Raw genomic sequence first — 26845 nt, forward strand, 5'->3', positions numbered from 1 at the left:
GTCCTTTCAAAAGCCTAGTAGCCTGAAAATTTTTTTCAATTGCATTAATAATTTAAGTGAAATAATTTACAATTTTATGTAATAACAGGGAAATTGTTGTGGATAAGCTACATAGTCTGTAATTTCTAAAAGCATAAATATTTTACTGAGCAGCATACCCTTTTCAAGCACAAAAGGTTTCTTATTATAATGGCTTCATACTTAGTGACAAATAATGCATTTAGAAAAAGCCATTTGTTGACCATTATTCAAGTTCTCTTTGTGTAATGGTATTATAGCTTCTTGTGGGTTCACTTGTTAAGGTATTTCCCATTGTGTGGGTCCAAAGGGACTGCTCTCTGAGTGCCACACTGCACCTGATTAGTGACAGTACATCTACGAACTCCTGGGTCAACTTGAAACACAATAGGAATATGTTTGGGCTTTTCTTTTAAATCATAATCAACAATGTGATTGTCATAGTTATCAATAATTCTATAAATGACCTCTAACTACCTCAAAAAACATTTGTTTTCCTTGAAGCCTTCTTGAAGTAGTATTACTAATCCTGAGAAGAAAACTTTATATTAAAGCTACATGCCATAGAGATCCTTAGAGTCTGCAAATGCTAGTCAAACGAGATACAGACTGTGACTTTTCATTTCAGGTTAAGGGGGAAAAGAACCGTGATAATTTGCCACGTATAAAATAATTTAACTACATCATAGAAGCAAAGCAGTGCTTTACAAATGTGTTACTTTGAATATCTGGAAAAAGTCATAGAAGCATTCACCCCTCCATTCACTTTGCATAGCTGATGTCAGGAATGAATGAGCCAGGCTTTGCCTGGCAAAACATTTCCACTCAGAATGTCCTACAATATTTTGTTCATAAGACAATCCATAACAAGGAAAAGCCATTTCTAGAAACATTTCTAATTTGGTAAGACTTTGAAAAAATATTTTTTTAACTTTATATTACTACATTTGAAAGAAAAATGATTACTTTTCACCCTTTGCATAATAGGAACTTGAATTAAAATCAGTATAAAGCAGAAAATATGATCTCATATGAACAATTAAATGGAGACTGCTAGAAGCTGTTCATACATTTTGAGTTAGACATCTACAATCTGGTCATTTTATAAAACTCTTAATCAAATACTGCATAAGCCATACAAGATAAATTGCTACATAATAAATGATGGAAATTTTAAATTATTAATATATTCTTTTAAGGAAAACTTCTATAAGACAACAAACTTTAAAAGGACGGAATTACTGTCTCTTCCTTTTTAGTTATCAGATAACAATGTGAAATATGGAACTCTATTCTTAATCCATAATCTACTGATATAAATATTATCAAATACATAGTTTGAGCCTAATCACAGAATCATTTTTCCAAAAATGGATAGAAATCTATTTTATCTGATAGTAATGGTAGGCAAATATACCTCTCAAATGTTGCATAAAATATTCAAAGTAGATATATTTTTAAATAGTATATCTACATAAATACACATGGGTGTTGTACCTTTTATAAAATTTGACTTTACTTATTATCATACAATATAATCTACAAATATTTAATTAATTTTTTCCAACTCATTCAAGTTTAACTCTTTAATTTCCACATCTATATGATACTTAATTATATTATTATGGAATTTCATGGCTACTGGAAGTATAAAAATGGTTTAAACTTATTTGTACCTATGACTTTTTGCAGATAACCAGGGATCTTATTTTTAGATTTTGTACTACTTTATTTTGAAGTAACAGAATTAAATATTTGTTAACTACAAGGACTGAATTATAAGACTACATACATAGAATATATTTAAGGATTTGTCAATATTTAATCTTAGAGGAAATGTATGTGAAGTAGTAGAGTGGGCCATCTTTACAAGCTAAGCCTTGAGTTTCAGATTTCACTGTCACGGAGTGGGCACTATGGATGGATTGTAGAAGTGTGGCAGATTTCTTACAGGAAAAATCACTTGGAGTGTCTTGTAAGTAGTTTAGTTGGTGGTAACCAGATCTCAACAAACACCAGAACAAAGGGAATTTAAGTTCGACTTCAACTGACCGAGACTGGTGTGTTCTCCATAGGACAGAAAAGGGCAAATAAAAAATAGTTCTAATCCTCAGCCTTGGTAATTAGAACTGGAGCAGTAAAATCACTGATTGAAAAAATTTAGGAAAGGTCTGCTTTAGGGGAATGTTGAGTGGAAATTTTTATCTTGATAGCTGCATGTCAATATAAGTTGTGGATTTGGAAACACATACTTGAAATATCAAGAGAGCATTCAAGGCTGTCAGCATTGAACCTGATTTCATCAGGATAGATGAGTTATAACAGAAAGTTTAATGAAGATGGAATATTATAGAACCCTAGGCTTGGAAGTGAATATTGTGGGGATACAGAAAGTAATGCATGAAATCTCTGAGGTTTGGTGATTTGAGATGAGTTTTTAATTTTAAGAACTAATAACTTTCTCCTCACATCAAAACTCTCAATAAGGTATGTCCTAATATCATCCATAAAAGGCTTGACACAAATATGTTATATATTTTCAAGTGTTTACATTTTAAGAAAACTGGAAAAGGACAAAATAGATCAAAATACATAATTGTATCACTTTTATGTATAAAGTTACAAAAAATTCTATTTCTAAACAAGTCAATAGATTGTATGCACCATACAAGTAAATGTTGATATATTTAAAAGATAACATAAGAAGATATTTTAAGATCTCATAATGTGAGAAGTCACACATCTCACACTTTCTTAATAAATTTCCAGTGAGAAGATTCACATGATCAAATATAATGAAGAAAAATAATTTTTACTGAATGTTTTCTATATCACTATTATTAGTTTGTCTCTTTCACTAAACCATTATTTTCTCACAGAGACAAGTAGGAAAGAAGGAAAGTAGGAAAGAAGAAACACAGTTATGATGGGCTAGAGTCAGAAGAAGTAAGGAAATGAAGATAAAAAATTGTAGTCACTATGTTTTAGACATTTGTGGTAAAGAGGCAAATGAAGACATTTGGCAGGAATAAGAGATTAAAGTTTTGTTTAGATTATTTCTAATGAAGCAATTTTAGGGAAGGGGGGAACCAATAGGAGGAGAAAGTATGAAAACCGGAAGCAAATGTGGTTTCAGAGAGACTAAAAAGGTTCAGAAACTAAGCACAAGTGAGTTACAGTTTTGCGATGGAGGAAGAGAACTCTCCAATTTCAGCAGAGAGAGGGAGGACATGGTACAGTTTTGAGAAGACCAGGGAATATCTAGCACATCCTTCATCTGTGTGTGTGTGTGAAGTACTGTTGGACAATTTGAGTTCAGAGGAGTTTTGAACATTCTAAATGCAAATTTGCACCCAACTAAATGAGTTACAGATTAGGCACCAAATCTAGAACAAAGACAGAGAATTGAACTTTCATCAACTGATAACCAAGTCCATAGATTGGTCCAGAGAAGGTTTGAGTAATAACTCCAAATCATTGATATATACTCAATTCTAATCCAAGGAGACGCTTTCTATATTTTCTTTCTTCTAGGGTATTTTATCATAAGAAATAGATGCTCACAGAAAGAAGTTTCAGAGAATAACAGCTTTCAATATTTAAAACAAATAAAGAGACTGAACTGTTTTAAAGAAATATCAATTGCAGTTCTATATTGGAGAAAGTTTTGAATTTAAAAAATGAGTCAGCAAACTTTTATTCTGCAAAAAATGATGTTTCTATTACCTGTCCTCTCCATACTTTCCCATTTCTGGACCTTCCAAATTGGAACTTACCTTCATATGTCTTGATCTTTTGTCTTGATGACAGTCCTACAAGGTATGTCCCAGATAAAGAATATTCTCTCTCACAAGTAGCTCTTCGGAAAACTACATTGTTTCTCACATAGTTCTGTTCTATAGAGACCAGGCTAAAAATTATTTTTACTTTCTCTCTGCAACACACAGGAATTGAATAGATAATTGAACAAAGGCAGTAGCAGGGAGTTGTGTTTCCTGATCAATGTCTTATCACAGGTAGACATTGTAAACATTTAAGGGTCATATGTCTTAACCGTTTATCACCATCACAAAATTATGTATAAATGACAAAGGTATGTGTCTAATATTTAGAATTTTAATATTTTATGATCATGAGTACTACAGATTTCCCAGGAACGCAAATGCATTGGATCTATGTTTCATAGGGTTATGTATGGATATTTTTATTTAATACATTTTATTAAAAAGATACTGTACAGAGGGATTAGAGTTATGTATGGATGTTTTCTACAGGATTTTCAATCCCAAATATGACTTCTGCACCAGATCTTCCTTTCCTTCCCCAACTCATACTCCAACCTCAGATTCCTTTAAGAATTAGGATTTCATGAAAGAATACTTAAAATGGCATTTATTCTTGAATAATTGCAAGTGTTTATCATTTAAAAACAAACAATGTTTGGGCATCGATGGCTGATGCCTGTAATTCTAGTTATGCAGGAGGTTGATATCCAAGGATCACAATTTGAAGCCAGAGGAGGCAGGAAAAACTGTGAGATTTCTATCTTCAATTATCTACTGAAAAAGACAGAAGTAAAGCTGTGACTCTAGTGGTAGAAAACCAGCGTTGAGAATGAAAAGCTAAGGAGCAGTTCCCCAAACTCTGAGTTCAACCCCCAGTACCAGAGCAAAAAATAAAAATAAAAATAAAATAAAATGAACATATCAACATCATTATGGTTTTATCACATTGTTAATTAAATGAGATGTAAGGTTAGGCTAAGAATAGAATTATGTACATAAGCAGCTTCTCCTTATTTTCTAAATATATATTGTTTTAGGAAATATGACAAAAATGTTAATGTTAGCCATAATAGATTTCAGAATACATTTGACAAAAACAGAGATGCTTCTTCTCATCAAAATTATCAAGTGAAGGATCTACATTTCTATTCTAGGTGTGGAAGTAGGGAATCAAATCCTAAATTGGAAATCAAGACTAAACTAACTTCTGAAAAGCTATATAATCTTGTGAAAGCTGCTGAAACCTAGATAGATATTTTCTTTCCAAAATAGAAACATTAACATCTCCCCTGCTCCTGTTTTGAAAGGTCAAATATCTAATTTACCCAGTGTTAATGAAGTCAAAATATATAATTTATCAGAAGATCCTTTAGAAATTTTATATCTTAGTATAAATATAAAGTTCATAATTTTAGCCACTGAGAAAAATAAGTGAGTGCATTACTTCATGGAAATAACGTTTACATAATGTGTATAAACACGAATTTCAAGTTCCCAGGGGAATGGGATGTTAGAGGAAGAGTATCCATATTCCTTTCAGTGAAGACTGTTGGCTTCATGGTGCCAGAACAAAGTTCCCCAGTGTAGACTCTTTCTCCAGGGTAACAAGACCTCAGTTCAAAGCTGGTAGAGTAGGTTTCAATTGTTTTAAAAAGTCAAGCTTCCTCTCCCACTGGCCTGTAGTCCTCAGAAATGGCTCTGGTTATCATGTTTTCAAAGTGTAAACTATCTTCCAGGAATTACATGCATATCCTTATGAGTAAAGTGGTGGGAGGAGAGTATGACTAGTTAAAAAACAACAACCCAGTAATCCAACCTTCGTTTGTTTATTAACCCAGGCCTTTGACTGTCCCAGTAGAATAGGAGTCAGATATACACACTATATGCTATTACTTTGAGACAGACAGGACACAAGTTTTTCTTTTTTATACATACATAAAATAACCATATTTGGGAAATCATACCTATAGTAAAGATTTAATAATCTTTTTGGAAATATTTCTTGGAGATGGTGTGTGGCTTTTACATTACATCAGACACGTATGTGCTGTTTTTTGTTTTGGCTGCTCTAACTTGATGACGTATGTTGAGTCATAGAAACCAAATAAGCCTCGGTGATTTCTTTTCCTCTAAAGGAGTATTTGATTCTTTATAAATAAGATGAAAGCTGTATGCTTGTATTTCCCATCTTGATGTGGAATGCCAAATTTGATACAATGGGCACTTGCAGATTTTTTTTCTGTTTTTTTGTTTTGTTTTGTTTTGTTTTTTAATGTTCTAACTAGTCTTACTTCCAAACAGTTGCTATGGAAGTTAAACTGGCTCCACTTCAAGTTCCAGGAAACTATTAAAGGCTCTGAACCAATATAACCTTCAGCTTCAGAGGAAAAAGGATAATTTCCTTCCTGGCCTCTGAGATCTATTTCCATTCTTGCTTCAGATAGTAGGCAGATTTGTTTTGTTTTATTTTCTTCTCAGTTCCCCGCCTCCTGTATCACCACCCATTCCTCCTATGGTATCCTGGCTTCCTGGCTGCCATTCACACTGTGCCCATTCCCAATATCAATGATGTAACACTGGTGACTTTCACGAGGACTCCACATGCATTTAGGTTATGAGCATAAGCATTATTTCTAGGCTGACATGATGAAATGTGTTATTACTTTGAGCCTTAAAGTATTCATAAGTATTCTTTACAGATTCACTAAAATGACATGAAAATATTCAACACATTTGCAGCATTTTTCAGATTACATGAATAAGATAATGACCCAACCAAATTTAGATAAACTTAATTGACAGATCCAATATTTCTGTATTACCTGAAAAAGATCACTTGAATAGTGAAGATAATAGATATCACAAAGCACTGAAATTTAGTTGAGTCCCATGGCAAAAGCAGTGTAAAATATATGGTATTGACCTAACTTTTCAAAGCCTCAGAAAAATACATGTTGTAATAATTTCTTTTGCCATTTAAGTGTACATATATATCGATATATATGTATAGTTTGAAAAACAGTTGTTTGAAAAACACTGTAACAATATTATTTGATAGATACTTGTAGAATATGCAAAATACTCCCTGGCAAAGCTTATGGATACTGTGTTAATACACCAATGGTTGATATTATAAAGGAGTTATACAAGGGAGTTATAATTCTGTAAGTTATGAGTTTAATGCTTCTTAGATATTACTCTTTCAACAAAGCTGAAATTCTTGAAGCCTTAATTTTACCCATTTTTTCCAGTAAAAATCACAATAGTAACTGTTTTTTGCTACTAAATTACCAACCTCTGTGCTTATGACACATTAGCATATATTTTTCTCACTGATCCTACATAGAAAGACAAATCATGGTCTCATGATAAGCTGTTATTCGAGCTGTGATAAATGACAATTTCATGGACTTCCCTGTTACCTATTATTAGGTCTTTCCCATTAGGTATCAATCTTAAATAATAAATGTAATCATTTGGATTATTTTTAAATTTGTTCAACAATTATACTCTATATGGTTTGCTTTTTTGAGATGTTTAATACACCAAATGTAGAATATTTTAATTAAAATAAGTGCTCTGGGCCAGGGGCAGTACCTATAACCCCAGTAACTTGGGAAGCTGAGCAGGAGTATTATGAGTTTGAAGGCAACTTGGGCTATAACAGAGAGACAGGCACTGTCTTGTGTGTTTATGAGAAGGGGTGACATTTTTTATTTTATTAGCATCTGCTAATAAAAATGGTTTGGAAAGGCAAAAACACTCTCTGAGAGAAATGTATACTCTTTCATTTAACAAATACAAGTCAAGAATTTGCTGAGTCAAAGAAAAATGTAGATAAGTAAGCATTTTTATCCTAGCAGTCACATAATTATAAATAAAGAAGGCATTCTTACACCTTTTCTCATCTCTTGAGAAGAGGAGAGAAAAAATTAGTAGAATTGAACGTCCTTAATTCTTGGATGTCTCCATGAGAAGTTGCCTGGGACTAGATGTCTCTTTCTCCCAAGGCAATCTGTTCTATCTAATTCTCCTCATCCCATCTAGTGAGGAATTGATCACATCCTTCCATTAGACTTGTATGTGGAAATAGCTTGGATATACTTACTCCAGAAGTTTGAATAATTGTATGTGATTTTCATAGCCTTTTGTGTAGGGTCTGGTGTGTGCATGTGTGTGCGTGCTAAGTGAGCCTTCCAACTATAACAGTGCACCATTTGTTGTAGTTTCCCCTAGTGTAAAATGAGGGCTTTTCTAAGGGGTGCTTCAAGAATGGGAAAGGCATGTCAAGTTGGACGCAAATTTTATCTCACATGGAACCAACATCCCACTTATATGTCACTGCCTTCTGTAATATGGTGGCAAAGATAGCATGACAGCAAACACTTGACTGCCTTTTTTTGTGGGAAAATTAAGAAAAGTAAAAAAAAAAAGAGAGAGTAACTATTTACATTAAATTATTATCATCCAGTAAAAGGTTCTCCAAAATTAAATAAGTCCCAAGGACTTGGCTTATATGTGAAGCCTGTTTGCAAGAGTTTCTGTATTCAAAACTCTGCATGCCAATTTCCACCTACTATTCAGCAAGTTCTGCATCTAGCCTGAAGGATTGGTTTTATTTTGACTTGTCATTTTTCCAGCCTCCAAGGTTTAAATTCTAGAAAATTCCTTGGTTATTCCATCTATGTTTTCCAAAGAGGATTAAAAAAAAGTACATAGCAGTTCCATGTGAATGAAGTACCAGCAGTCTGAGATTATAATTTTGTACTCCTGAGTTTCTGTGAGGTTGTGGAGTCTCTTCCTTTTTCTTCCTCTCCCTTTCTTTCTTTTTTTTTTATTTTCATACTTTCTGTCTCTGTTGCTGTCTCCTTCTCCCTCTCCTCTCCTCCTTTCCTCTACTTGTTCTACCACTTCCACATACAACTACAAATAATATTTCCAGAAACTGAAAACTGGAACGTAGTAATTTCTCACATACCTCGATCACCAAACGTGAAATTCTTATACCTCAAGATAGAACACCATTGATTCATTCTTATCTTATCATCACTAGTAGTTACTGTTTTTTTTCCTTTGGCATGTTGGTACTTTTTGTTTCTTATGATGTTTATAATTGCTGTCATTTACATTGTAAATGTCATTTGTAATATGTTTTTATGTGGTAATTCATGTACCTTTGCTATGTTTGTACAGTTCTTTTTTTAATATGTTTTTTATTGTGAAAATACTGTATAGAGGGGTTACATCACATGAGCAAGGTAATGAATACATTTCCTATCAAGCACTTTTGCCTCCTCCTTTGTTTTTCCCTACCATCCCTTCCCTCCCACCTCCACAACTACACTCCCTTCCCCAGCAGCCCCCTAAATTGTAAAGTTCGATGTCTTGTACATCACATTCTTATATCTTAATTTGTTTCAGTTGATCCCTTTGAGGTTTCTATATAAATCATTATATATAAAGATGGTTTCTTTAAAATGAACATTGTTTTTTTCTTTTCCATCTATTCTATTTGTGAAGATCGCTAATATTCTGTTATGCAGTATTATCTGAGGTTGCAGCAATGTTTTATTTTTATTTATTAATTTTTTTTTTGGTCGATGGTGGGGCCTGAATTCTGGGCCTGGGCACTGTCCTTGAGCTCTTCAGCTCAAGGCTGGCGCTCTACCTCTTGAGCCACAGCATCACTTCTGGCTTTTTCTGCTTATGTGGTGCTGGGGAATCGAACCCAGGACCTTATGCATGCAAGGAAAGCACTCTAGCATTGATCCACCTTTCCAGCCCGCAATGTTTTATTTTTAAAACAAAAATACTATTCAGTTTTTTTTTCTGTTTTACAGTTTTATGTACAATTTATGTGGCTGATATTAGGACTTGGTATCTTTGAAGAGTCACCAATCACTTCGTTACAGATGAATTTGTAAAAATTATTTTTTATGTAAAGTAAGAATATCTAAATGAGCTGGGTGACAGTGAGTCATGCCTATAATACTAGATCACTAGGTCTTCTGAAGCTGAGCAGTCTGTCAGATGTTTATTGACCAGTTAAATGCCAGAAAGGAAGGTATAATGCAAGTGGGAGAGCTCTATTGGTGAACAAAAAGTCAATTGAGTGTGCGAGTTTCTGAGTCCAAGACCCAGTATACACACACACACACACATACACACACACACACACACACACACACACACACACACACACACACACACACACAGAAAATCTAAATAGAGAAATTAAGAAAACCAAAATGTTAACTCCTCTAGAAATGGTCATACTGAAAATTAAAAATGATCCTTAAAAAGATTCAAATAATCAAAAATAAAGCCAACTCATTAGAATATTTAATGAAAGTATTAGTGAGAGAAAGTTTCTTAAGTGGAATAAGGTATAAAATAGATAATGTCTATGACAAAGTTGGGCAGATCTATAACATTTCAGTAAACACTTTAGAACAGATAATCTTCTTCTGCCAACTGCTATTGGCTCAGATATCTCACCCCTGTAAATATATATTCTACAAAATTTCTGTTAATAATCTATAGAATATAATCTAATTTTTAAACTAATACCCTAAAATGCAGCATAAAGATTTCATAAAAATTTATTTAAGGTGTAATAACTATAAATAGCAATTATCATACCTATAAAAATGATATTTCTCAAAATAATGACAGTAAGAGTTTGGGGTATATATATTCCTAGAAGCTGATTCATATATAGATATTAAAATTTTATATTGATATGTCTATATGCATCTATCCAAGAAAATTACTCTGAAAAGTTAATCTGAAGAATACTATTTAAATAATATTATAAAGTTTAAATTTTAATTTTAATAAAGTTGATATATTTGTGATTCACTACTTGTGTATAATTTTTAATTAATTTATAATAATTCATAAGTTCAGGAAATAAAAATACCCAAATGAAAATCATAAAATATATAATTGAAAATCTTGTCATCGAAGCATGTTTTAATACTCTCTCCTTTTACCTTCAAGAGATGCCTGTATGTTTACAAATACACGTGCAACCCTACCATATCCAACACTGTTCCAGTGAAAGGGCTTTCTTTTAAAATAAAGAACGTCTGGACTCTGAAAATCACCAATTTGTTTAAAGTTGCAGGTCTTGGCATTGGAAAGTCTGTCTGAATTCAGTTTCTCCATTGTGGAAAATGGAAATTTATGTCAACTTAGTTTTTATTTCCTCAACAGTATACTTTTATTGTAAAGTTTATTTTTTCAAAATCATTTTTTTTGTTTCTCATTTGATCTCTCATTAAAGAATCTTACATATCCCTGAAAAACAGCTACCGACTAAGTTTTCAACATTTGGGCAGAACTCTTTCAAGACCCTTGGGGTAATGCCAAGAGACAACAAATCCAATGTGAATTTGGTCTGAATTCTCAACCAAATGAACACCTGCCGTCATTGTCCCCTGTCAATCTAGTTCTCAGCAAAGCCAGCTCTCTCTTTGTGGTAGAACCCATTCAACCAAGAAAAGGCCGGCCTGTGTTCCAAGCTAGATTTTTATCCTCAACCCACCCCCTCTTTTTTTTTTCTAACTAAATGACTCATTACTTGAGTATCTAGGAGATAGAGCTGATATTAAGGTTATTGTTAGTTATTTGGTGTGGTAATGCTCCACCTTAGGAGTTTGTTCAACTATAGTCTTGCACATTTAAATAGTCTTTCAGTCTCTTTCTCTCTGTTCTTCTTTCTCTTTCTCTAGCCTGTTTGGGTGACTTTAGAAAGAACAAGCTTTTTTAGTGTAAAAAATATACACTTGTAAGGAAAGCACAATCTATTTTTAAACATCTGTTTTCTCCAATTTAGCAGAAACAAATAATTCAAGAAGTAAAGTTGATAATATTTTTCCTATGGGTAACCAATGTTCATTGTTCATTCTTAGTCCTGGATTCATATTCCTTTGCATTGAACATTTATTTTTCACCAAAGTAGGAAGGGTTAAGATGGAGATAAATGCTTTTTTTATATAGTAGCATAAGACCACTTTGTTTTGTGAAATATAATATGACTATAACTTAAAAATGAGGTTTTTTTTAAGAAGGAAACTCTGTGACTATGTTTGACAGTAATTGGATACATAGCTGTGAACAATCTTGATATTCTTATTTCATAGTCAACCAGGATATTGAAAATGTTTTAAACACTTATACCTAGAAAACTAAAACATAAAGGATTTTAGTAAGTTTTATGAGAAGTGATGTTTCTCTATGAATTAGTATACCTTTGTATCCTTTCAAATAATTCAATTACTTGATTTTTTTATTATTTGTACAGAAAAGAATTGCAGTTAACTCTCATCATTCAGGAAGAAGCAATCTCTGCCATCTGCAGTGGGCATTGGTCCCTGTCTTGTTGGGTCTCATGCTTTGTTATGCATGAGTAAGCACATTAGCCTTTTCATTTCATTCATTGGACTTATAATACTTGATTAGTGTTTTCAAGAATCTCTCAAAGACACAACTTCTTTATTTCTTTTGTGTTGGCTTTTCATTTATCTCTTATATGAAACAAAATTAACATTCAATCACAACAATAGACCTTTTCTATTGAGGTTATTGGTAAATATATTAGTTTCTCATTTGAGTGATTAATCATGTGTGGATGAAGAATAGGAAAATATCCCCTCACTTGGAGTTGCTGGATTAACTGTTTAATATCAGCTGGAGCACTCTGTCCTTAAAAGGTTGGGATCACAATAATCCACATATCTTACTTATATATTCCATGCAATTTCTGCATCCCCCCAAAATATCTCTGAAATCATTTCCTAAAAGTAAGACTCATCTACGGTAAATCTTAGAGTTAATTTATACTTGTTGACAATTCTCCAGAAACACATTATTTTCTTTGTTGTACTTCTACATTAAGCAAGGTCACAAAGCTGGTTTGTGGCCAGTTATTAATTACACATCTACCACCAAGAGAAAACTCAAATCCAACATCACATCTTTTCTAAATCAGAATCTTATACCATTTATTTCCACCCACAATTGTTTTCAAATAATTGGAGTTTTCCATTTAATCAGTTTTTCTACTTAGTTTATCATTGTAACTCTTCTTTTTTAATATTTATTGTAAAAATACTGTACAGAGTTACATGAGTAAGGTAATGAGTACATTTCCTGTCGAGCATTCCTGTCCTTTGTTTTTCCCCTACCATCCCTTCCCTCCCTACTTCTCCAATGCCTCCCTCCCTTACCCCCAAATTGTAAAGTTTATTTTCAACATAGTGTCATGCACATCTCATTGTTATAATGGGTCAACTTGTATCCTTATTTCAGCATTTTGTTATTTCCCTTCCCTTCCCCAAATTAAAAAAAAAAAACCCAAAAAACAAAAAACAGAAAACATATATACAAGATTCAAGACACCAACATCAAATACAGGGAAAACAGAGGTTATACTGTAGGGAAAATATGGTATATTTATACAATGAAATTCTAAGCCTCCATCAGAAAGAATGATATCACCCCATTTGTTAGGAAATGGAAAGACTTGGAAAAAATTATATTAAGTGAAGTAAGCCAGGCCCCCCCAAAAATATAGGTCCCATGGTTTCCCTTATTTTTAATAACTAGTATAAGTCTAGGACAAGCAGAAAGGGTCAAAAGCTATGTATATATGACCATATAAGGTGATGTTAAGTGAAATGAACCCCAAGATAGGGACACCAGTGATTTTTTTTTCTTTCTTACTATTGTTTTTAATGTATTTAAAATGTATTATGTGATCTTGTTTATCATTATAATTCTTCTTTAAATATCTTTTCAATTTCTATTTGGCATTTGTGAAAATACGTGCTACCTTAAATACTCTAAGTATGGGGTCAAAACCAGTTATTAATGCATGGGTTTATTTATGACAAGTTATTAATTTATCTTTAATTTATTTTATAAATTGTTTGTTATTTTGGTTATTAATGTATTTTCTAACTTAAACTGAAATTATTTCCTAAATGTAAATATGACAAGTAACCAATCAAAACATGACTAATAGCATAAACCACACTAACAAAAATTTATATCGATTAGATACCTTGGCAATGATATTGTGAAGCAAGAGTTAATTTTAAAATAGTGTTTATCTGGACATACAGTCATATGCCTATAATCCTAATACTGATTACATGTAGCTTGGGCTACATAGGGGGACATTGTCTCAAATCATGTGTTTTTTAAATTGTTTTCTTCTCTTAATTTTTATTTCCATAATATAACAAATTACAAACTATCCTGTTTTTGTTTTCCTATTTCTTCCCTTAGGATGCCTCCATTGCACATAGATTCCACATCATGAGAGAAAAACACCCAGAAAAGTTCAATAGTAGGTAAGATGACAAGTGGTGCATTGGTAACTGTGGCTGTTGTTGATGAGTTGTATTATAAGAATATGGTATAAATTAGTTTTCATGTTATTACTGAATAAAGCACAGAACATATGTAACTACTAAGCACCAGGTTTAACTTGATTTTTTCCCTAGGTTTAACTGATTTTTCCCTAGGTTTTATTCAGACTCTGGTGGGGGAAAAAATGTCATCTTTTCCACACACTTGTATTCTCAAGGAAAGATTTCAAAATACTTTGAAAACCATAGCCTATTAAGAAATAGTAGAGATCTTTACATGGCTTAATATCGTCATGGTTATCATCTTTAATCCCAAAGAAAAATATGGGGTTTTGATTTGAAGATGCCATGTAACTTCATAATATAAAAATAGCTTATAAATCTCCTAACTTTATGATCCTATGTGGGCTTCAAGTAAATACAGAGGAATACCACTGACAACAAATTTTTTTGAAGACTTTTTTTCTTTCCAGGGAAAAAAATATGATGAATAAATTTGTTTTCCTACAACAACAATAGGCAAATAATTTTTCCCTCTAACTGTAGATGTTGACCTGTCCAGTCACTCAGGGACATAGGGAAAGTTTGGTTCTGGATTATCTCCATTTCTAGAAGTAGCTCTCCCTATCTCACTGCACTGTACAAATAGACTTTCAGAATTGAATCATCTTTGCATCTGTTTACAACCATTTCTAGCCTATCCACTTCACAAAGTTACAAAACCATGATCAGTAGTTCTCCATAGATATCTTTGTGGGATTATCCATTAATGTTCAAAAGTCAAAGGCCCTGATCTCTGTGTTTGGCTAAACTGACATCTAGGCATAAATACTATAGATGACATATTAGAAAAGTGCCCTGGAAATTTTTGTTTATTCAAATTTTCGTACATGCTGGTGCACGAACATTATTCTATTCTATATGCATGCATAATAAATAAATTCTATTAAAATGTATTTCAAAACTTCTTTTTGATCTTTCACTTGTACTACATTATGCAAGAATCATATTTAAAAACAGCTGAATGATTAGTGAGGTCCTATTTGATCTTTTATTAAATTTGCTTAAATAGTATAGTAAAACAAATGCTTATTTCTTACACCTATCTCAGCCTCAGATAAAGCTGTTGTTTCTTTATTTCTACAAAGAGTTGTAGAGTTGTTTCTCATTCTACAAAATATCAGTCAAGACTTTATGATTTTCTTGTTCTCATATTTATGAAAGCTATAATTTTTGCTTTACAGGAAATGAAAAAAATCATGTATCAGTATGTATGTGTGTACAAAGTATCTTTAGAAGGATTCAGGAAAGTCTTGCTGTCTAAGGGGTTTTGGTAGCTGGAGTTTTCTTGATCACATTTTGTGCAGATTGATTTCCTAATGCCACATATATTTCAAAATTAAGCCCAAAATATTCTAATTATAATTTATACTTTTAAAAGGTATACCTATAATAAGTAGTTATTTATGACATTTAGTTTTGCCCAAAAGAAACTGACATGATAATGAAGGTGTGTGTGTGTGTGTGTGTGTGTGTGTGTGTGCGCGCGCGCGCACACACACGCACGCGTATGCGTGCGTGCACTGTGGATTTCAGCACAATAATACACATTGTAGTTCATTAAAAAATAGAGCTATTAATGTTTATGGCACCATTTTAGTAAAGTATAATAATCTATGAGTTTCCAAAAGTAATTATGACTTTATACTCAAATATTAAAATATGTTTCAGACTGAAAAGATAAAAGTGTTTAAATAATGCAAAATGCAATGTACTGCTCCCACCCCATCTCCAAAGGTCCTATCATGTCAGAGTATCTTGAAGTCTTTAAGAAACTACTAATTCCCCACATTTATTCAGGGGGAAAAAAGTTAGGGATAAAAAAACATAATTTAAAAGAGAGGGAGACAAACGAAGGGTGGATTAAGAAAAGAAGTCTGTAAATAAATACACATATTATTCAACAATGTCTGTTTAATTTTTTTTTAATTTAATTTAATTTTATTTGTGAACATACTGTACAGAGGAGTTACAATTACATGGGCAGGATAATGCGTACATTTCTTACCAAGCATCGCAGCCTCCTCCTGTGTTTACCCTTCAGGAGGGGGGAGGCTGTCTGTTTAATTTTTATTATCAATAGCGCTACTAATTTATAACATTCTTTACTGCCCAATACGTGATTAAATATATTTGCAATAACATGTTCGTAATGCCTCAGTGTTTTTACAGGATGTAAAACTATGCCTTGTTAAAACTTGTTTGTTTATATAAAGCGTGGGTGAATCATGCTTAGGGAATGTGTCACTGGAAACAAAAACAGGGCACATAAATCTTCTAGAAAGGTAACGGGTTACATGCTCTTATAGTGAGGTGGAAGAGCACGAGTGGGCTGTGGCAGAGGAACACTTTGCAACCACACTGTGATGTTCCGAAGTGGCCCCTAGTAGAGTCCCTATGAGCAGCCAGTTACAGGCTGAGATAGAGCAGGAGGCAGAGAATTGATTCAGGAAGAGGGCCTTCCCCAGCATCCTCCTCTCACCCTGGTGAGAGACGTCGGGAAGGAATGTGGGAAAGCTACTCTATTTCATTTTGATGACCTTGGATGACATATCTGAATACACATCACCTGTGAATCATACAGATAGAATCGGCGTGGCCAAAGGTGCATGAGATCTGGCCATCTCAGGCCTTACCGAAGGATCCACACAGATGCCATGCTCCTCAGACCCACAACCAACAATGGACGGATAAATGGTCCTCATTTTCCTGGTCTTTGGGTCAATGTCACCTTCCCTTCATTTTGATCCTTTCTGACTTAGACCAGCTTCTCGTTTTGGTAGACACAAGATTAGCTGACAATAAAGGAAGAATCAGAAACTCTGGAGCCCACTCTGTTCCTCTCAAAACCCTCCAACTCTCTCGTGGATACTCTCACTCTCTAGGTCTACCTATTTTTTGCTGACTTTACCTAAAAGGGAAGCTGGTACACAGCAGAGATTAGGAGCTTTAAAAGGTCAATTTTGTGTCACTCTCAACTTGACACTCTAGTGACTATGTGTTGTCTGAAACATAAATCCCAAGTTCTTTTTTCTTGTTGTTACAGTTTCCAGAGACAGAGTATATTTAAACCAGAAATTTACCACTTATTCACCATAAGACCTAGAGAAAGGTCTTTGGTAGTATGTCTTTCTTTTCTTTTTCTTTGTCTTATTTATTGTAAATATGATGAACAGGGAGGTTACAGTTACATAGGTAAGATGATGGATACATGTCATTTTAGACACTGTTACCCCCTCCCTCATTTAGAACTTGGGGGGAGGGGCAGTGAGGAGGGGAAAGCAAGAGTATGCCTTTATTTTCTCTTGAAAATGAGAAGGAAGTCTTGGACTACTTTAGGCAGATAATATGTACCACATTTGATTCTTTGGAGCTTACTAGCAGTGTACCTAGGGTCACTTTTTGTCTCTTTCTTCCTGATACAAGCTTGAATAGAGTGATTCACCATAGGGTATGTGTTTCAGTCACAAATCACTTCTACAAACAGGGTGCTGGAATTAACACTCACAGGTACAATTACACTGATAAGAGAGATTGTGAGATAAGAGAGAGCAAGCAGATACATTTTGCCTTCTTTATTCCTTTCCACAAAGTTTCTGAAAAGCACCTTTTAATAAAACAATAGTCTTGCCAGTTATCCCACTCCTGTAATCTAGCTACTCAGCAGGCTGAGAACTGAGGATAGAAGTGGTAAGCCAGCCAGAGCAGGAAAATCAATGAAACTCTTAACTTGAATTAACTACCAAAAAGCCAGAAGGGGAGGTGTGGCTTCAGTGGTAGAGCGCCAGCCTTGAGTTAAAAAGGTAAAGGACAGTGTCCTGTCCCCGAGTTCAAGACCTAGTACAACCATGCATGTGCACACCCACACCCACAGCCACCCACCTCCCCACATACACTTACACAAAGTTTATAAAAAGATTTTCTAGGAAAGCACTGGACCCAGTTGCTATGCTTCTTCAGGGCTTGTTAAAAAGTCATTTTCAGCCTTGAAATGCATCCTGTTGCATTACTTCTTATTCCTCCAACTTAACTTCCATTATTTTTTTAAATTTTATGCTGCTGAGAATGTGTACATCCCAAACAAACCAGCAGTTTTTAGGTTTTTGTTAGCCTCCACTTTCTAGGTGACTTGGTGTGGGGGGAGAAAATAATATTCAGATAAACACCTGGCAACTTTTCCTTCTCCTCCTTCTTCTTCTCCCATTAAACCTAGGTAAATGAACTACCAAATTTCCGATATTAAAGAGCCTATGTTGCTCTTTTCTCTTCTTAAAGAATTAAAGGGATAATTATTCTGGCAATTCAACATGCAAATTAGAACCTTATTTCTGGATACAACAAGATGTTTACTGACCATCCAGCTAATACATGGGAAAAGAACTTGACCAAGCTGTCAGGTGACAATATGGAATCCCAACCAGGATCCACCAGCTCAATTGATAGGTCTCTTTCATAAGAGAAACTTTGCATTTTGTCAGTGATGCTCTAACCTAGTCCAGTGTCATGTGTTGAACTAACCATATGAGATGAACTAAGCCTAATTCCTATGCTAAAGGAACCATCTTGGTATCAAGTCTGAGGTTCACCTAGAAGTAATGGCCATAGAGAAGAGAAACTCCTTCAGGGAATGGTTGGAAAAGCTTTCTGGTGGATGAGATAGACATTTGCGTCTAGTAAAAAAAGCAATTCCTCTGGAGTATATTCTTAAAAGAGGATCACAAGGGCTCAATAACTACATGCATATGAGCATATAAAATGATGCTTATTGAAATGAACTCCAAGAAATGGAAACAACAGTTGTTTTGTTTTTTTAATTGTACAGTTTGTGGTTCTTTTTTTTTCATTTTTTCCCCTTTTGTCACTGTTTTTGATTTTATACCCTTTGTCTTATATGTAAGTTTATCCAATTTGGGGAGGGAAAAGGGAGGCACAGAAATAGTGGAACAAAGGGTGAACTAATTCAGCAGTGATATACTCACTAGACATTAATGTTGGAAATGAACTGTAAAAGTTGGGGGAAAAGGGGTCTGGAGGGAAAAAAGCTGGGGGAAATACAGGGAGAGAGTAATACTGTTCAAAAAGAAATGTTCTGTTAGTGCCAGTGGCTTACACCTGTAATCCTAACTACTCAGGAGGCTGAGATCTAAGGATGGCGTTCAAAGCCAGCCCAGGCAGGACAGGCCGTTGAACTCATCTCCAGTTAACCACCAGAAAACCGGAAGTGGCTCAAGAAGCAGAGCTCTCGCTTTGAGCTGAAGAGCTTAGGGACAGTGCCCAGACCCAGATTTCAAGCCCCATGACCAACAAAGAAACCAACAAACAAAAGAAAAATAAATGTTCTCATTACCTGGCTTACATAACTGTAACCCTTGGTATATCACCTTTACAATAAAAATAAATAAATAAAATAAAGGGTTTCTCAAACAGAGAAAAAAATGAATACAATAAGTGATTAGAAATAGAAAATTCTTCCAGGTAGAGAGACGTTAGTAACTGCTGAGAGGAGAGTTAAGCTCATAGTTCCATTCATTCAACCAGAGGTTTCTAAGTCCATCACAACATGAGCACTACAGCTGTGACAACCAGTCGTGAAGAACACAGGGACAACTACAGTTACCCTCAGGGATGCAAGACTAGAGATGAGTCAGTCCTGAAGAGCTCATGGGTGTTGGCCACCCTTTCTACTCCCTGGGCATGCATTCCTTTAGTCATGCCCTGTCCTGGACACTAAAGATTCACTAGCACATGATAGCAACTTGCCTCTGTTAATGAAGGAGAAAGATAGCAAAATTTCTGAATTTCTTCAGTGCTGCACAGGAGAGGAGCTAGACCTGAGAAAGTTCAAACTTATTCTCAAGAAGACCCAAGAGCCTTTGATGCTTCTATTCTGCTCTGTCACTACTACTGCTACTCATTCTGAATGGCCACATGTGTGTGCACACACACACATACTCACCACTAGTTTGTGTGGGGGACACCTGGGTGGGTATCCAGGTATCCCTCACACAAACGCCAAGTGAGTGGAATGGACATAATAAAAATGAGGGCAGCTAGTCATTGATACCTCCTATTTGTAATCCTACCTACTCAGAGGCGGAGATCTGAGGTTCAAGTGGTTCAAAGCCAGCCCAATCAGACAAATCCAAATGAATTCTTATCTCCAATTAAACAGAGAAATTCCAAAAGTAGAAATAAGCTCAAGTAGTAAGTGATAGCCTTGACTGATAATGCCAAGCAAGTGCATGAGGCCTTAGGGTTAAGCCCCAGTACTAGCACAAAAAAGGTATGTGTGTGTGGTGCGGGGGGGCACAGGGGGAAAGTGAGTTGAGAATCATTTGTGACAGAGTCCATGGTCACGACAGACAATGAGGTCTTGGTTACCCAGGACTTTGCAATCACAATTCAACACTCTGTCACTTCCATGAAACAACCCATTATAAGTTCAATGGACCAAGGGTTAGTCTCCATTCTCACCTGGTTAAGAAAACCAGATTGAAAAAAAAAAAAAAAAAGAAAACCAGATTGGTCCTTGTTAGCATGAAAGATGAAAGATCTGTTGATTCCCCAACATTTTCAAAGAAGAATGTATGAGCACAGGTGGCTCACACCTGTAATCCTAACTACTAAGATGGCTGAGATCTGAGGATTACAGTTCAAAGCCAGCCCAGGCAGGAAAGTCTGTGAAACTCTTATCTCCAATAAACCACTGGAAAGCCAGAAGTGGTGCTGTGGCTCAGGTGGTAGAACACTCACCTTGAGCTGAAGAGCTCAGGATCAATACCCAGGCCCAGAGTTCAAACCCTAAGACGATCAAAGAATGAGGGAGGAGGAGGAGGAGAAGGAGGAGGAGGAGGAGGAGAAGGAGGGGGAAGGGGAGAGGAGGGGGAGGGGGAACGGGAGGGAGAGGGGGGAGGGGGAGGGGGAGGGGGAGGAGGGGGAGGGGGAGGAGGAGGGGGAGGAGGAGGAATGTAGTATGTAACCTGTGAGCTACAATGGCCCCTGCCCTTGTGAAGGAACAACCTGGTGGAGAAGGAATGCTGTTAGACAAGTACTGATTGCTGTAGAGTGAATAGGGAGGCTTTCTCTAACAAGACAAGGGGATTAACAAGGCATTCTGATCTTGTTTTTCTAGTCTTGATTTTTATTTTGGTTATAGTATTTGGGTTTGAACCCAGGGCAGGAGCTAGCAGCTCTTGTTTGCTTTTTCTGTCTTGGCTGGCACTCTACTACTTGGGACATACCTCTGCTTCCAGCTTTTGGTTAGGTAAGAGTTAGATAAGAGTCTCCTGGATTTGTCTGCCTTCATTGTCTTTGAACTGTGATCTTCAGAACTCAGCCTCCTGAGTAACTAGGCCTATAGAAGTGAGCCACTGGTACATAGCACTAGTCTTTGTGTTGATATATTTATTTTTATCAGGCACATATCTATATTTAAACCATGTAGTGATTGCTTTTACATAGTTTTTTTAAGTTAATTTTTTTCTCTGTATGGTTTCATTAAACTTCTCTGGAGATACATATTCTTAACAAAATTTGGAATAATTTTAAAAAGAATGCTAGGTGAGTAGTAAACGCTGACTATTATTGGCAAAATATGTGTAAGATAGCCATCATCCATTTCTAAATCAATTATGTACTTGCGTTTTAAAATGCTATTTTTTAGATTGTCTCATTTAGTTTTACAAGCATTTAGATAATGCCTTAAACTATAAGATATGAACATTTTTTGACAAATTTCTATGAGGAAACTTATTGTACACAGGTAATTTTAGATGGACAAAGGCAAATTCTGCATTTCAACATTAAGATAAGCTCAATTAGATCACATTTCCATATTTTCAGGAATTTGCAAATGGGGCTTCTTAAGTATTTCTAATCACGATGTTTCAGATCTGATCTCTTGTCACAATAAATCATATGCCATTAATATTATCTTCTAGCATGCTCGCCTTGAAATTCATTTATATTTTAGAGAACATGATGTTTCTAACATTATCTTAAGGAAATTAATTACCAAAATATATGGTCCTGCTCTCTGTGCTTCTTATGACAGAGATTGAAAGAACTGGGAATGGTAATGATTTTTCTGGTGCTTAAAAGTGCACTAGTTAAAAGGTTTATGTCGTAACCATTTAAAGGAAGCATGCTATTCAACTTTCTGAACTTTCATATAAAACTGAATTATATAGGAATTTCTATCATTCAGATTTAAGCCAAAATAATCATTAAAATAATCTTTAAAGTATATATGCCATGATAATTTAAAGTTACATATTATATATTATTAGTATTTAATATATTTTTATAATTAGTATTTTAAATGCTTTTGTAAGTTAGCAACTATTTTACATCTCCTATTTCTATTTTGATAGAAGATTTTACATTCTTGCTTTTAGTGTCAGTGGCTCACCTTAGTAATTCTAACTACTTTGTAGGATAAGATCCAGAGGGTCAGGATTTAAAGATAGCCTGGAAAGAAAAGTCAAGAAGAGTCCATGAGACTTTGTCTCCAATGAATCATCAAAAAGTAGGGCTTGGGGCTAGGAAGGGGTGGCTCAGTGTTAGAGTGCTTGCCTTGCATGCATGAGGCCCTGGGTTCAATTCCTCAGCGCCACATAAGCAGAAAAAGCTGGCAGTGGTGCTATGGCTCAAGTGGTAGAGCACTAGCCTTGAGCTGAAGAGCTCAAGGACAGAGCCCAGGTGCAGAGTTCAGGCCCCATGACCAACAACAAAAAAGTAGGGTTGGAAGCATGGCTCAAGTAGGAGAATGTAGTTAAGTATGCAAGTTGAACAAGTACAAAGCCCCGAGTTCAAAATCTGGTACCAACAACAACAAAAAAGAAAATTATTAATTGTTCATCAACATATTAAAGCATACATCCATAGAAATGATAATTATGAAGTCATAAAAATTATTGGCAAAATAAAGAAGTCTTGAATTCCATACTTCATTAATAAGAAATTGTAAGTCATAGGCAAAATGCTACTAGTTAGACTGAAGATGGAGGTGATCTCACAGAGATTTTTTTTTTAATTGTGAAAATACCGTACAGAGGGGTTACAATTACGTGGGCAAGATAATGAGTACATTTCTGATCAAGCATTGTTGCCTCCTCCTTTTTTTCTCCTTCCCATCCCTTCCCATCTCCTCTCCCTACCCTCCTACCCCTTCAACAAAGTTCATTTTTATTTTTTGTTTTCTTTTTTTTTTGGGGGGGGGTCCAGTTGTGGGGCTTGAACTCTGGGCCTGGGAGCTGTCCCTCAGCATCTTCAGCTCAAGGCTAGTGCTCTACCACTTGAGCCACAGCACCACTTCCGGCTTTTTTCTTTTTGCTTATGTGGTGCTGAGGAATTGTACCCAGGGCCTCAGGCATGCAAGGCAAGCACTCTACCACTGAGCCACCTTCCCAGCCCCGTAAATTTCGGTTTTCTACATAACGATTTGTACATCTCATTGTTGCAATGGGTCCACCTGTATCCCTATTTAAATGGTTTGCTTTTTCCCTTCCCCTCCACAAATTAAGCCAACATCAAATACAGTGAAAGAAGGAGTTAGACCATGGAGGAGGGACATACAAAGCAACAAAGAAATCATCTTATAAATATGTTAGAAACTATCGCATGAAAGCAAAAGCATTTGAATCCTTATCTTGGGGTTCATTTCACCTAACATCAACTTATCTGACCTTTTCTGCTTGTCTCAGACATATACTAGTTATTGCAAATAAGGGAAACCATGGGACCTATGTTTTTTTGGGCCTGACTTACTTCACTTCATATAATTCTTTCCAAGCCTTTCCATTTCCTAACAAATGGGGCAATGTCATTCTTTCTGATGGAGGCATAGAATTCCATTCTGTATATAAACCACATTTTCTTGATCCATTCATCTACTAAGGGGCATCTGGGTTGGTTCCATCTCTTACCTATGGTAAATAGTGCTGCAATAAACATAGTTGTGCTGGGAGCTTTAGTATTTTCTTGTTTGTGATCATTGGGTAAATGCCCAAAAGTGGGATTGCTGGGCCATAGGGAAGCTCTATGTGGAGTCTTTTGAGGAACTTCCATCCTACTTTCCAAAGTGGTTGAACAAGTTTACACTCCCACCAACAATGCAGTAAGGTTCCCTTCTGTCCACATCCCCTCCAGCATCTGTTGTTATTAGAGTTCTTGCTTATAGCCATTCTAACTGGGGTGAGGTGGTATTTCAATGTTGTTTTGATTTGCATTTCTTTTATGGCTAGGGAGGTTGAGCGTTTCTTCATGTGTCTATTGGCCTTTCTTCTTTCCTCTTCAGAGAAGTTTCTCTTTACGTTTTTAGCCCACTTATTTATTGGGCAGTTGTGTCTTTGAGTATTTGTTGTTGGGGGATTTCATTTTTTAAGTTCCAGGTATATTTTAGATATGAGACCCTTGTCCGTTGTGTGGCTAGTGAAGATCTTCTCCCAATCTGTGGGCTTTCTATTGATCTTGCAGAGATATTTTTAATAAGTTTTTTATTGTGAAAATACTGTTCAGAGGGGTTACAGTTATATGAGCAAGGTAGAGTACCTTTCTTATCAAACATTGTTGCCTCCTCCCGTCCCTTCCCTCCCATCTCCACAACTACACTTCCCGACCGCCCCCTAAATTGTAAAGTTGGTTTTCAACATAGTGTCTTCTACATCTCATTGTTGCAACAATTGTATCCCTATTTAAACAATTTGTTTTTTCCCTTCCCCTCCCCAAATTATACCAACATCAAATACAGTGAAAATTTTGTTTTTATATTGACTTCACATCATTACATTGACTTCAATTCACAATCTTAAAAATGCCCCAGCTAAAATCATTTTCTTGTAATAAACTAAAAGCAATCAGTGAAAAAACACTAAGACTACTGACTACAATAATCGTATTTCATTCAGACCATTCTGCTTATTTCAAAGTATCTGGTCTCTAACTTCCAGAATAAGACAGACTTTTCTCAGCTCCCTGTTAAATGTTATGTGATTCATTTTTGTATTATTTTTTACTTTTTCTTTGAAGAAATTTACAACTAGAAAAAACTGAAATTGGAGTAATTACATATTAAGTACAAATATCAATAAGATAAGTGTATATGCATACACACATGTGTGTATCTATATATACTATCATTTAGTTAAGATTCATAACCTGCAATGTTAAGATATAATTTCATTCTTCTTCATGGATAAATAATAACCCAGTGTGCTTTTTTTTAATTTTATTTAATTTTATTTGTGAACATACTGTACAGAGGAGTTACAATTACATGGGCAGGATAATGCGTACATTTCTTACCAAGCATTGCAGTCTCCTCTTTTGTTTACCCTTCACATCCCTTCCCAGCCTCCCCCCTCCCCCCCAATCCCAATCTTTCTCCTTTCCCCCCTTCCCCCCCCCCCCACCGACGTTGTAAAGCTTGTTTTGGACATGACACCTTGTACTTCTCATTGTTGCAACAGGTCCACCTGTATACTTAAACAACTGGTTTTTCCCCATCTCCTCCACAAGTTATACTGACATCAAATATAGTGAAAGCAGGGGTTATACTGTGGGGGAGGGACATACAAAGCAACAAAGAGATAATCTTATAAATGCATTAGAAACACATGCATGAAAGAAAAAAACATTAAAATACATATCTAAGGGTTCATTTTCCTGACATCACATTATCTGACCTTTTCCGCTTGACTCATACATATACTACATATTGCAAATAAGGGAAACCATGGGACCTATGTTTCTTTGGGCCTGGCTTACTTCACTTAATATAATTTTTTCCAAGTTTTTCCATTTCCTAACAAATGGGGCAATGTCATTCTTTCTGATGGAGGCATAGAATTCCATTGTGTATATATACCACATTTTCTTGATTCATTCATCTACTGAGGGGCATCTGGGTTGGTTCCATATCTTAGCTATGGTAAATAATGCTGCAATAAACATAGTTGTAAACATAGTTGTGCTGTTAGCTTTAGTGTGGTCTTGTTTGGAAACATTTGGGTAAATGCCCAAAAGTGGGATTGCTGGGTCATAGGGGAGTTCTATGTGAAGTCTTTTGAGGAACCTCCATACTGCTTTCTTATAAACCACATTTTCTTTATCTGTCATCATTTGATGTGTATCTTCATTTATTCCATAGTTAGGCTATTGTAAATACTGCTACTATTCTATAGAAAATTTTAATGCATGCTTAAGAAAAGACTATTGAAACTATTCCAAAGATTTTCATGATTAGTTTCTCATAGAAGCATCTTAAATATATGTTTGAGTCTAGTGTAGCATGGCAAGTTAAAAATATTTTTGAATATTTTTCTGTAAAGATGTTTTACATGTCTCTTTGAACAATAGAATTTATAAAAATCCATCTTCCCTTTCCTTCAGAACTTTTAGGTCCTAAACCTCAGATTCATATGTTTAGTTTTATTTGTAAAAGTTTTTAATGTATAGCATAATGGGATTTTATTCATCGCATTCAAATCACTAACAGTAAAGGGAGAAGGGTGTGAACCACATGAAATCTGCTGTCTTGCCTTGCCTTACATTTGCTTCAGTCAGGGAAACTTTATAGTTATCTGATGATTATTGTAAATTAAT

At 35.1% G+C, this 26845-nt stretch overlaps 1 protein-coding gene across 5 annotated transcripts in view; it reads left to right on the top strand.

Moving 5' to 3' along the window:
* Window positions 1-26845, top strand: part of Dgkb (diacylglycerol kinase beta) — a 617161-nt gene that overhangs the window by 334465 nt on the left and 255851 nt on the right. For all 5 annotated transcript variants that reach the window (XM_069996159.1, XM_069996161.1, XM_069996163.1 and 2 more), the window contains one exon: window positions 14100-14164. In XM_069996159.1, coding sequence (XP_069852260.1) covers window positions 14100-14164 — 65 coding nt within the window. The remainder of the gene's footprint in view (window positions 1-14099; window positions 14165-26845) is intronic.

The sequence above is a fragment of the Dipodomys merriami genome, unplaced genomic scaffold (assembly GCF_024711535.1).
Source record: "Dipodomys merriami isolate MVZ:Mamm:240054 unplaced genomic scaffold, mDipMer1.0.p SCAF_5, whole genome shotgun sequence".
In the NCBI taxonomy this organism is placed as follows: Eukaryota; Metazoa; Chordata; class Mammalia; order Rodentia; family Heteromyidae; genus Dipodomys; species Dipodomys merriami.